The 12,955-nt window shown below is 40.5% G+C and overlaps 1 protein-coding gene across 7 annotated transcripts in view; it reads right to left on the bottom strand.

Moving 5' to 3' along the window:
- Positions 1 to 1,217: 1,217 nt before the first annotated feature.
- Positions 1,218 to 12,955, bottom strand: part of LOC109959655 (endophilin-B2-like) — a 33,847-nt gene continuing 22,109 nt past the window's right edge. For 2 of the 7 annotated variants that reach the window (XM_020599180.1, XM_020599182.1), the window contains 7 exons: positions 9,765 to 9,788; positions 9,137 to 9,226; positions 8,825 to 8,925; positions 7,446 to 7,460; positions 7,271 to 7,306; positions 5,773 to 5,974; positions 2,033 to 2,986 (listed from right to left, as the gene is read on the bottom strand). In XM_020599180.1, the coding sequence (XP_020454836.1) occupies positions 2,879 to 2,986; positions 5,773 to 5,974; positions 7,271 to 7,306; positions 7,446 to 7,460; positions 8,825 to 8,925; positions 9,137 to 9,226; positions 9,765 to 9,788 (576 nt within the window). In that variant the 3' untranslated portion in view covers positions 2,033 to 2,878. Of the gene's footprint in view, positions 1,788 to 2,032; positions 2,987 to 5,772; positions 5,975 to 7,270; positions 7,307 to 7,445; positions 7,461 to 8,824; positions 8,926 to 9,136; positions 9,227 to 9,764; positions 9,789 to 12,955 lie in introns of those variants that run through there. The other 5 variants (XM_020599185.1, XM_020599186.1, XM_020599187.1 and 2 more) reach the window with 4 other exon arrangements.

Raw genomic sequence — 12,955 nt, 5'->3', positions numbered from 1 at the left:
GTCCTTCAGCCACTGCACCCCTGACTAAAGGCAAGCTTTAAAGACCCAGTTGTAGTGCAGCGTGGTAGGTCCAGAGTGCTGGGACACTGTGGAGGCATTACTAAGCTCACCTGCTATGTTTTCCCCCGTACTGTATGTTCAGCAGCGCAAAGTGAAATAGGCCAGATGAAGGTGAATATGAATCAGAGGGTGTGGTGATTAATAAATTCCCCCTCAGCCAGCCCCTGGTCTGATTACTGTGAAACAACTGAGTCAGTCAACTGAAGCAGGATGACAGCTCAATAAAAAACACAGATATAAAACATTTTAGAAATAGCAAAGTGAAGCGATTCATATAATCACATCCAACTGATGCTATTTCAGTTACACCTTTATTGTACTTTAGGTTATAAAATGGTTACACATCTTAAAAATATGACAGCAGCTTTTGCTTTGTAATGCATTTCAAGAATAAAACATGAGCTGATTTTCCTAAAGTGGAAACTAGTAATCTGATGTGTCTCTGCATCAACAGCAGAATGAGGGTAGTACAGAGGACAGCTTATGTCTTTAGGATTTATCCTCTGGGCACAAGGATGGTACACAAGTTCATGGAACTCTATCCAGCAGCTGCTGAAAGATTAGAGTCAGGACTAAAGCGGTGGACCAACCAGTGCCATTCCAACGACTGATGTGGCTGAAGGACATCTATGCTGTTCTACTGGTCCTTCTTCCACTGCAAACCTGCTGTGGAAAACTCATAGGCTAAAAAAATGCGCAAGTAGCACAGTCTCCTTGGAGTGTGAGTAAACCAAATTTGGACAAAAAAGGAAAGCGTGGAGCTTGGAATGGCTACGATTACTGAGCAACAAAATAGATAAAGTTCTTTTGGAAAAAGTTGTTGAATTAGTTCACCTGTAATTGATTTTAGTCATGTAGAGGAAGTCCACCACACTGGTTTGTATTGGTTTCAGCTTGCTGCTGCCACTATGATTGTTAGATGGTTTGTGATGAGGGTATGTGGTAGCTGTGAAAAAGTCACTGAATTCAAATAAATCTGACTTTTTATTAAATCCCATACATTTCATTCATACAGGATGTTTAAGGAACAGGCAATATATAGTTAGACAAAATAATATTACAGGCTGAGGTACAACAGAATCACAACAGCAGCAGTAAAAAAAAAAAAAAAAAAAAAAAAGAAATAAGAAAGAAAAAGGACATCCCTGCTTAAGCAGGGTACGTGATGCAAATTACATTCCTCTACTGTCAGTACCCTCACCTGTTTGTCTCACTGACTGCAGGATTGGTGGCAAAACTGTGCTCATTTCACAAAAATCCCTGAGGCCAGGCTGGTTGTTTCAAAAAAAGACTGCAGACATTCTGCATGTGAAAGAAGACATCAGTGTTTGATCAGTGTTTGTGCAAACCATCTGGTGCGCCAGCTCTCACAAAACAGACTCAATCGTACATGTCCAGCAGGACAGGCTACTCGCTGTAGCACATGCAGTACTAAGACTGAAGACACTTTAAAATATTAAAACGGCAACACACAGGAGCATTGTAAATCCAAAAATACTAAAGGCCAAACCAAAGTCACACACAGACACATGTGATTAGGAGTTACGAGTCTTGCATGCTGTATGTGGTGTACATCAAGTCTCTGGACATAGTGAAGGACACATTCTCTGGTTTGCAGCAGATGGCTGTAGCTGTCCCTTCCCATCATCATAAGGCAGTTAGGATGGGAATGGTCATGGTTATATGCTGCACAGGTTTTCATATTGTTCAAAGGGACATTTTCAGTGCTGTGGAAAAGTGAGGAAGCAAAAAACAAAAAAACAAAATCAAAACCCAAATTGTTGCTAGTAATGCTCCTGCACTAACACAAATTAAATTCACTTCAACCAGACATTAAAGGCAAATCTGCCTCCCAAAGGTTAAGGATAACAAACCTTGCATAAAAAACTTTTTGCTGTTTTATAGTTATTGTTCTTCAGTGTGACCTAAAGACACAACACATGAAATGCAGTTGTGCCGCCGTCATACTGGAAGACAGAGGAGCAGAACACATTTCTGCACTATAACCTCGGAAGCATTTTATTTATGGATTTAAAATAAAGCATAAAGTGACATGAATGGTTTTCCTTGTCCATGTCTGGTAGTTAGAGGACGGTCGTAATGAGATTTATTTAATGAACTTCAAAGGATGAAACCCGTCATCATCCCTTTACCCAGAACAATCTAGGTGCTGTTACTGCATGTTCATTTGATCAATACTGCTGACTCACTCAGAGAAAGATCGGGGCAACCGTCCACCTTCTAAACTTGATTCAGAACACAAAGCATTTGTGGACATCATGATGTTGCATTTTAGAAACAAGACAACATCACCATTCAGCACTAAATTCATGGACAAAGGTGGCATTAAGAGACAGTAAAGACACACACACACACACACACACACACAAAAAACATATTTTGGATGGAAATCCCTTCATTTCATCTGAGCTGAACATCATCCACCCATGGATAGGTCTCCCCAAATAAATAGGGGATAAACAACAATAAATAGGGAATAAATAGGAAACAACCATAATAAATCACCAAACAACTCTAAAGGGAATGTTACTCATCCCCCACAGGGGAATTTCCAGTATTCATAGTAAAGTCTCCATCTGCACTTGTCTATGTTGTGACACGCACATGGAGGAGTGTGTGTGTGTGTGTGTGTGTGTGTGTGTGTGGGGGTGTGTAACATAATGCTTTTGTCAATGCTTAGTGTGGAGGACTACTACTGAAAGACAGGTTAGTGTAAGACTGTGGTATCGGTGTAAATAACTGAAATGCCCTCATGGCTTTAGTAGCACACAGGTACACGTGTGGGTGTGCGCATTCTTTAGCTGAGAAGCTCCAAGTATGTGACAGGCACTTTTCCTTTCTGGTTTCCTCTCTCTCCAATCAGCCAGTCAGAGTCCATTCCTGGCATTGTGTAAACTGTAATGAGCTGCAACACAGAGAACAGGGACATTTTAACGCCAGTAACCAAACGTACAACTATGGCAAAGGTTAACAGGGCATAAGAATTTAAAAGTTAAATAAAATGAATTAGGAAACAACTAGTTTCCAGTTTGCAGATGCAAAGTGATCAGTATGAGCAAAGTGGATGGTGGTAAAGACATGGAAAATGGAAAAGACAGAATCAGTTCTGACTGTTGTGGGGAGTAGTGGAAGAGTCAGAAGCAGCTGCAGGGAGCTGTTAAATAAGAAGCATCAGGTGGCATGGCTGCACACCTCCAACTCTCCCACAGGCTAACTGACTGGTGTTGGGTTAAAAATTACACACGCCATGTATGGCATGAAATCCCACAGTGTTCCAATCATTACTGACTGACGCCTGGCTGTACTCCAAACAAGATTAAGGATTAGAGTTTTCAGTCATTTTACTGTGAGCTCAACATACTGAAGCACTGGGGGCAGAGAGACATTTGGCTGGATCCCCCATGATGCCCCTCTGGGCAGGCTGTACATTGTTAAGGGTTGGCAGGGTTTTGTGTGTTTGGCGTTCAGAGTTGTGTTGCCATTGCCCTGCTGTGTAATAAAAAAGTGGCTGTTTTGGTGTCCAGCTCTTTCTTCAACCTGGCCGACACTACAATACTTTACATAGATGCAGTTCCCAGCTTATTAGGCACAACCTAGCTAAAACTAACACAATAAATCCTCCCTCCAGAGGTGATAAGGTCCAGTTTGTGATAAAACTGTATGGATTCATCTGGATGATCACTTGGGTGGCCGTAGTTTGTGCTGCTGTTGCACTGCATTGGGTTGCGTTATGCAGAGAGCTGTTCCTGTTACATGGCCTACCCTTGTTCACATGGATGGGATGGACAAGACCTTTTCTAGATGGCAGGTTTTGGATGTTCTTCTCATATGGGTGGTGCTACAGGAAGTGTTGCTGAGTGCATGATGATCAGGCAGTGAAAAAATTCTTGCTGCCCACATTGAATAATAAAAATTCAAACCTCCTACACAAATCTGATCCCATTTCCTTGGAGTGGGTGGAAATGAGTGAGCAATTTAAAAGGAATCTAATAAAGATCGGTAAGCAGTTTAAGCAAAGGACTGAAACAGAAACTAAGCATGGTAATGTATTGCCAGACAAACAACTTGAGTAACAATTACTTCTCAAAAAATCTTGTAGGAGGGATGGTGAAGTTGATTCTTTCTCTGTGCTCAGTCATGAATGCTGTAAGGCTGGGTTTCATCACTACTGAATGACTAAAAGAGTAGTAATACAGCTGATAATATGGTACACCAAAGCCCCCATCTGAATTACAAAGATGTCATTTTTATCCACGCTTGATTGCCTGTCCAACTAAATACAACCTAGCTGAAGGCATCTTCTCCAAGTGTCCCAGCAGTGGTAGCAGCAGCACAGCAATACTTGAATCGATACAAGTTAACCGTTGAAATCCATCCTGCTACAGTGAAGGAAAGATTTCACCACTTGCTCAGGTCAGCTGTAGTGAATTTAAAAATGGCACTAAAATTCTTCAATATTATGAACAACCCCAAATCATAAAAAGTTGGGACAGTGTGTAAAATCAAAATTCAAACTGAATACAGTGATGTGTAAATCCTCTGTGTTCTGTGTTACATTGAAAACAATACAGCAGCACATTATTTGATTTGATACCTCATCAGTTTTATTCTTTGTTCAACATAAACACTCACTACAATCCTCATGCTGCAACACATTCCAAAAAAGTTGGACGGCTGCATTTCAGGGCCAGTAATGAGGTAAAACAATGAAATGATGACTCCATTTGAAACAGGTGATGTCAGCAGGTGACTGCATCATGATTTGGTACAAAGTGGCATCCAGGAAAGGCCGAGCCCTTTAGGAGCAAAGATGGCTGAGGACTGCCAGTTTGACAACATATGTGTGAGAAAATTATTGAAACCTGTACTTATACCTGTTTACTGTCATCCTGTACCAAAACTATTTGATTAGTCTTGTGCAGTTGTTTTTACCTGTAACTGCTGTTGCATTTCATGCCCTGCCCTCTTGTTGTGTCATTGTCTTGTCTTACCGGTCGTATGGTACTTTATGTGCATGTACTGTACCTCTGCCAAAATAAAAGGATGCTGCCAAAGACAGAGCTACTCTGTCATCATTTCCTACAAACCCAGTGCCACAATGTAGAAACTAAAAACATGTATGATTATATTGCTCCATGGTTGCTGAAGTATTGCTCATTTTCTTCTCCAAAGCAGGAAAAAAGGAGCCGCTATTAACACTCAGCTGAGTTTAGTGAGGTGAGAATGACTCCTGATGCTCATTGTACTGTCTCACCTATTTCTTCTAGTGAGTGTTAGGAGAAACACATCAGAAACACATCCATCCATTATCCATACCACTTATCCTGTAGCGCGTCATGGAGCCAATCCAACCCTGGACAAGACACCAGTCTAACACAGGGCGGACATTTAGTGACAGACAACTACACACAACCACACTCATTCTTATGGGCAATTTAGAGTCACCAGTCAACCTACGGAAGCTACGGGCTGTGGGAGGAAGCCGGAGTACCTGAAGAGAACCCTCGCAGGCACAGGGAGAGCATGCACACTCTACACAGAAAGGGCCAAGGTTGGCCAGGACTCAAACCCGGAACATTCTTGCTGTGAGTCACAAAGCTACTGTTTAGGCCTGGGCCTACAAAAATGTCTGGCCAGCAGCCAGTAATCATTATTCAACCTGCTCATTGCAGGTTGGTGATGAAACCTCACCTCATCAGCTAGAAGAGAGAGCTCACTGGAATCAGCAGCATCATAATCATAAAGGACTTTGGCCTTGCGGGTTCCTGTAGCTGGGGCCTGAACCTCCTCAATCTTCAGTGTGTCTGTCTCCACAGGGCTGCTGAGACCTTCTGCTTCAGAGCCAGCAGCAGCCACGGAATGAGTGGAGTTAAGAGCAAAAGCATTGGGAAACCTGAAGGAAAGCAGGCAGAAGATTCAGGACATACTGTATTAGAATAAAAACATACATTAAAAAACTTGGCACACAACTGGAAATGGACTACATCCAGAACATCTAGACTGCAAAAGATGATACTGCAGACTGAAGACTTGATTTGTCAAAGTACTGAACAAGGACAAAGCTTTTTATAATAAATTCACAGTAACACCAGGAAATCACGCTGCTGTCTGGATGGTGCAGAGCGGCACGACGAACACACAACATCCTACTGTTTTTTTAACAGTGGATTAATTAAATGATGACAGAAATAAATAAACTGATCACAGTTCAATGCTTACAGCAGTGTCTGCACCGAATGACATTTAAGAATAAAATATAAAATGAGGAAAGAACTGCTAAATAGCTGGGATGGAGGTGATCTGCCAGTATCAACAGGTAGAATACCAAGCTAACCAACCCGGTTATTCTGTGGCATTTACATGTGATTTGATGGATACACATACAGATGTGCACAAATCCGTTGGTATCCTTACAGCTCATTAAGAGAATGTTTCATTCTTCTTGAAAAGTGATGACATTTAAAGCAGCTGTCTCATGTATATCAGCAAGCTGTTGGTAAGTCAGAGCAAAGCAAAGAAAGTGTAAAAAAAATAATTTGCTTGTTCTACAAAGATGTTCTAAGATGGTCTGGACAGATTTGTTGGTACATTAACATAATAGAACATTTGATAAAAAATTGGATTATAGTGATAGTTCTGACCATCATTCAGCCTATTTAAATAGAGATAATTAGTGATTCTACTGTGTGGCATCATTGTGTGCACCACACTGACCAACACAGACCACATAAAGCAAAGCAGAGCTGTCTGAGAAGATCAGAAAAACATAATTTACAAGCAGCTTGACATTCCATTTTTTGTCAATGAAATGTTTATTTAGTCAGATTTTTACTAAATATGGACTGAACAATGATGGATGCCAATTACTTTAATTAGTTTCAAATTATTTCAGAGAAAACTGTCAGTTCTCCTTTTTCCATGAAAGGGAACCAACAAATCTGTCCACATCTGTACAAGTCTTACTCTACTGTTCCCAACACAACATCTAAGCCCCAATTTCCACCAATATACCAACACATGACCTTGCATGCCCCAGTTAAATGAACTTCCCATATGTGTGCACCTCTCTTCCCACCTGTGCACCATGGTCTCTCCCCAAGGTCAGGAGAACACCAAACTGTCAGAGTGCTTGTGGTTCTTATGCCGCCAAAAACTAGAGCCCCTTGGATACAAACGCCAAAACACTGACCTCAATCCCATTCTGTTCCTACAGCGGGAATACAACCTAATGCAACAGATTCCATTTATTTAATATGTACTTGAAAACCATTCGAAAGGAGGAAACTGTTTAGGCTAGAACAGGCACACAAAACAGTAAAGAAAAACTGAAAGAGCACACAAAAAGACAAGCATGTCATACTCACACATCCTCATCAGAACTGAGGGCATGAGACAGTGAAAAGGATTTGTCAGGATACGACAGAACCAAAACCAACAAAATAGGACATGATTGATACTAATGCTACATTTTAATAAACAAACAAAACTTTTCAAATGTCTGATGCTTTACACAAAGTGAGTTTACATTCATGTAAAACTGGGATTGTTAATAATAATCCAGAATTTACTGATCATTAAAAGATTAAAAATGATCATACGTGAAATAAGATGCATGAACTGAACCTGAACTAAAACTAAATGAAATATTTCCATCATTATAATTTGAAACTCCTGCTCTTGGTCTCATGTGGTTAAGCACATCAGACTCATAAAGATGTGTTCATTCTTTTATCAACAAGAAGAGCTGTAGTCTACAACTGCTGATGACAAGCAGCAACAAAACAGAGCTGTGTGTGTTGCATAATGACTTTGATTAGGGTAGTAAACTGATAAGAACAAAGATGATCCAGGAATACATAAACTGTTATGCCAACTTTAAGCTTGTGTACTTAGAAACCAACATGCAGAAGTGCAATTCAGTCATCTGGGGTGCTATTTACTAAGGTTTTGTGGTTCATTTTCTGGCATTAAACAGTGAAATTGCATGTGTTCATATTTACCAAGGTGTGTCAGTGGGGTTTTGTGGTGCAGGAACAGAAGAAATCTGGCACTACAAGAATCTCCATGTTGGGTCTCATGCAATATGTATTTTAAGGTGTTCCCATTTGTGGATGCAAAAATCAGGGAGGAGAGAATGGGAATTCATTCAAATACCTACAGCAACTGATTTACCGCCGCTGCAACAGAAGGAACTGTGGCTAAAATTTAACATCAGGAGACAGCAGGTGTAAAAGCGTGGCAGCTGTTAGTTATCTGAGATCTCTTTGGAGTTAACAACATGTTTGAAGAGGGAGAGGGGGTTTGTAAATCACATCACTTGCCAGAGGATAACTGTGAGAGACTTGTACAGGCTTTCAGGTCAGACCATGCTTCAATTACTGAAGGAAATAAAAGATGAACTGACTGACAGAAGACTATTTATATGACTGAAGTTCTGAAATGCATTTCTTCAACCATATTAAAGTTTGGTCCCTGTAAAGCTAGACTTTCTTCCCCACTTCCTCTCGGCCCACATGTGCAGCCTTCAGGCAGCAGATCCGGCTATACTCAATTACATCACGACTGTTGGTAAGTTGCTAAAAAATTGTGGCCCTACAGTTTTTTTCCCCACAACTGATGGTGACTGGCGGCAGGTTTAGTAAATATCCCCTTTAGTGATTTGTAAAAATCAAGGAGTGTGTACATGACTGAAGCTTCTGTAAATCTGATCATCCACCTATAGTGCTTCCCATCTGGTTCTCACCTTCCCAGCTCCTTCTGGAGTTCTTGCATGTGCAGGTGACACTGTTTATAGTAAGCTGCTTGGGCCTCCACAAACTCATGCAGGCAGCGCAGGTGATTCACCTGAAGATAAGCAACAACACAACAATCACTCAAAGTTACATACATTTTTAGTTTTTGATGACTTTTTTGTTTGTTTTACCTCTTGCAGTTACTTCTTAGCTTTCTACCATTTCAGGTTATACACTGATCATATGTTTCTGTTATTGTATCATTCCATTCATAAACGTGTAGCTGCCAAAGTGACCGTATAGTTGAACCATGCATAACTTACATGTGTACTACTAATGCCCTCCAAAAGCAGCCGTGTGACCTCTGCTTGGCGGTCAAACTCTGTTTGGGCCACCCTGAGTTCATGTTCAGCCTGAGGCAATAAGAACAATATTAATGACATGCTTGAAATGCTTGTGATGTCAAGTCCAGACCTGACTGCTAAAAAAATAACAAAAATAATCTGACAGACCTGATGATTTAACTATTATACAGGTCCGGAGGTCTTAAATGTTTTCATGCCACAAAAACACATTTAATGTATAGCAAGGAGCATACATAAAGGACATTTTTTAGATGCTTTGTATAAATAAATAGTTAGCATACTGTACTGTACAAAGTGCAACCTAACAAGTTTTGGACTTATGGATATCAGCATAACTGAAATGGTGTGATTCTCAGACTGACAATTTCTGGATGCCTCACCAAGAGTGTTAATGCGTTCTCTTATTCCAAGTTACATGTCATTGTGTGGGGAAACTGTCTTGGAGTGTGCCAAACTGAAAGATTTATAAATAAACACTTCCTCTATTAGTGGTGGTTGTGTCAGCAAACACATAATACAACCTCGGTTATTTGAAGCATACTGATGCCTAGGCCAAGGTTCTTAACCACAGGATTGATATACTCACTTTTTCCACTTCCTCACTCCATAGCTGAGGAAATAAGAAAGAAATTCAAGTTATGTCCCAACAAGCATTTCCTAGAAATGTCTTCATTAGTGTAATTAGCATGAAGATTATTATTAAATGATAGTCAGGTTCACAAATATTGGCACAATGGTAAGTTTTTTGGCATGTGGCCTCTGTAAACCACCACACTGAATTTGAAATGAAACACTGAAGATGCGAGTGAAGTCAAGACTTTCAGCTTTATTTCAAAGGGTCTGACAGAAGTGTGGCATTAACCATTCAGGAATTGCCGCCATATTCACACAAACACACCCATTTTTGTTGATTCAAAAGTAATGAAACAAATGGCTGACCAGCAGGTGTGAGCTGTTCCCCCGTTACTCCATGATTAATCAAGCAGATAAAAGGCCTGGAGGTGGTTCTGAGTATTACATTTGCATTTGGTAGCTGTTCACTGGAACTCTCAACATGAGGTGCAAAGATGCATCTATGCAAGTTGAGGAGGCCATCATTAGGCTGAAGAAGAAAAAAAAACTAAATAAACCTATCAGGGAGATAGCCAAAACATTGGGAATGGCCAAAACTACAGTTTGGAACATTCTTAAAAAGGAATTAACTGACAAACACGACAGCAAAAGGCCTGGAAGACCACAGAAGACAACTAAAGTGGATTACCACAGAATTCTGTTCATGGTGAAGAACCTTATGAATGTAAATACAGAAGCTTCACAACAAGGTGCAAACCACTGATGACGCTCAAGAACAGAAAGGCCAGATTAGAATCTGCCACAAAACACCTAAAAAAAAAAAAAGCTCGCCCAGTTCTGGAATAAGATTCTTTGGACTCATAAAACCAAGATTAACTTGCACCAGAATGATGGGAAGAGAAATGTCTGGAGAAGGAAGGGAACAGTCCATAATCCAAAGATGATACCACATCACCTGCAAAACATGGTGAGGCAATATTATGGCATGTGCATGTATGGCTGCCAATGGATAAGATCAGATCTCTTTATTGTCACTGCTGCAGCAGCTGCTGAGGCAGGTTCACTTCCCTCAGTAACCTTATAAAACAGAGCTCCTGCTGTGCCTTTTTCACAAGAGAAATGGTGTTAACAGTCCATGCTAGATATACATGCCTAAGAATTTAAAGTTGTTGACCCTCTCCACCATGTCCTCTTTGAAGTAAAGGGGACCAAGTTCCTCTCTCTTCCTCCTGCAGTCAATTATCTGTTCTTTTGTTTTGGAGGCGCTGAGCGACAAGTTATTGTCGTAGCACCATACAGTCAGTTTTTGGGCTCATCATTGTCTTGCATCAGTGCCACCGCAATTGTGTCGTCCACAAGCTTAATGATTGTATTTGTGTTATAGTCTGATGTGCTGTCATGGGTATACAGAGTGTAGAACAAAAGGCTCAGCACACAACCCCACGAAACTCCAGTCTTAAGTCTCAGGATCAAGAAGTATTACTAAGACCCCAGCCTGACCGACTGTGGACGGTCTGTCAGAAAGCACTTAATCCATCTGCACATGTACGGGCTCACCCCCAGATCGAGCAATTTTGATACTGCTGGAGATGATAGTATTAAATGCAGAGCTAAAATCCACAAACATCCTCACATTTGAGCCAAGATGTTCCAGCTGAGTCAGCACTGTGTGGAGAGCAGTACTGATAGCATTTCCTGTTGACCTGTTAGACCTATAAGTAAACTGATATTGGTCCAAAGTAGGAGGAAGGGAAGATTTTGTGTTTTCGAACCAGCCTCTTAAAACATTTCATTACAGTAGCAGCCACAGGTCTGTAATCATTTAGAATGCTGATAGATGTTTTCTTGAGTACAGGCACAATGTATTAAAGTGTTAAAATTCACTACTACATTTTTGAGTTTGAAAAGAAAAAAAGAAGCTGGCTGACAAACAAATGTGGCTTTAAATTAGAGATATACTCAATCATCTGGGCCAGCATGGGCTTACTATATGGTTATGTAAAAAAACAAAAACACGTAGATTATCAGATTTTTTTTAAACTTCAATATTGCCAGGGGTATTGTTCTCAAAAATCCAGTAGGCTAAAACACAATTATGACACAATAAGATCATCAGTCTTACAGGACGACCATACAGACAACTGTAAAGGGGAAAGTCAGGACAATCACAAGTGGATTTTGGATTTATGTTCCAAACCCATATAGTTTCTCCACAACAAAGGTAAACACTATTATTACACGGAACCACCTCCTCTTAAAATCTCTCATATAGTAAGTGTCGATCTGTACCAGAAGTAGTACTGAATAAGCAGAAGTGTTTTCAAATAACTGATCCAGGGACCACCATTCTGACTAAGAAGTAACCCGAGGACCACTGCTGTAAGGTGGATAGACTGGATGGGCACTATTTCAATCCTGCAAGTCACCTGGTCTTTTCAAAATGTTATTTATTTGCATGGATTTGATTACTCACATACAATGTGTAATACATGGAAATGTATTAAAGAAGATTACTAGAGTAAAACTACATCACTGAATGCATGATTGGGGCGGCCTGCAATGCCTTTGCAGACCACCAATGGCCATGGCCACGAGCAGAAGGTTGTTTAGAACAAGCCGAGCAGAAAGCTAAAGCTAAGAAGTGCACTATGTTGCAGGTCTGGTTTGAGAAGGTTTTATAAACATTATGGTATTTGTATGTTTTGTTTACTTTTTGCCATGACTCAGAATCAAGTGCAGCTCTCCTCAAAGAAGCAGAGGAAGCACACAAACACAGAATATTTCACATAACCCCACATTAACACCTTAACATGTCCTGATATTATATGGATGTCTCAATTATGGTACACATCCTACATTTTGTTTAGTTTCCAGTGTTTTATTCACATACCCACCATATGTCCATGAGATGCACAGTATATATTAATCATTTGTTTTTCTGCTTTTGTGTGGTTGAGCTTCATTTAAAGAGTCCGGGCAAGCGAGAGCAGACGTCTTTACTGCTCCTCTTGTCTGTTCTATATTTCAAGTCTTTGAGCATACTTTACAACTACTAAAATGCCTCAAAGAGGGAAAAGAGCTAATAAATCAGAAGAGCCGGAGGATATGGAGGCAGAAGAAATGTGTCACAGAGCGGCGCAAGTAAAGGACATCGTGGATCATGAGAAACAGATGTTCATTGCTATGTTGAACCAACAGCAGGAA

Source organism: Monopterus albus, unplaced genomic scaffold (genome assembly GCF_001952655.1).
Source record: "Monopterus albus unplaced genomic scaffold, M_albus_1.0 scaffold40.1, whole genome shotgun sequence".
NCBI lineage: Eukaryota > Metazoa > Chordata > Actinopteri > Synbranchiformes > Synbranchidae > Monopterus > Monopterus albus.
The sequence above is the reverse complement of the archived record's forward strand: the minus strand, read 5'-3'. Positions and strand labels throughout refer to the sequence as shown.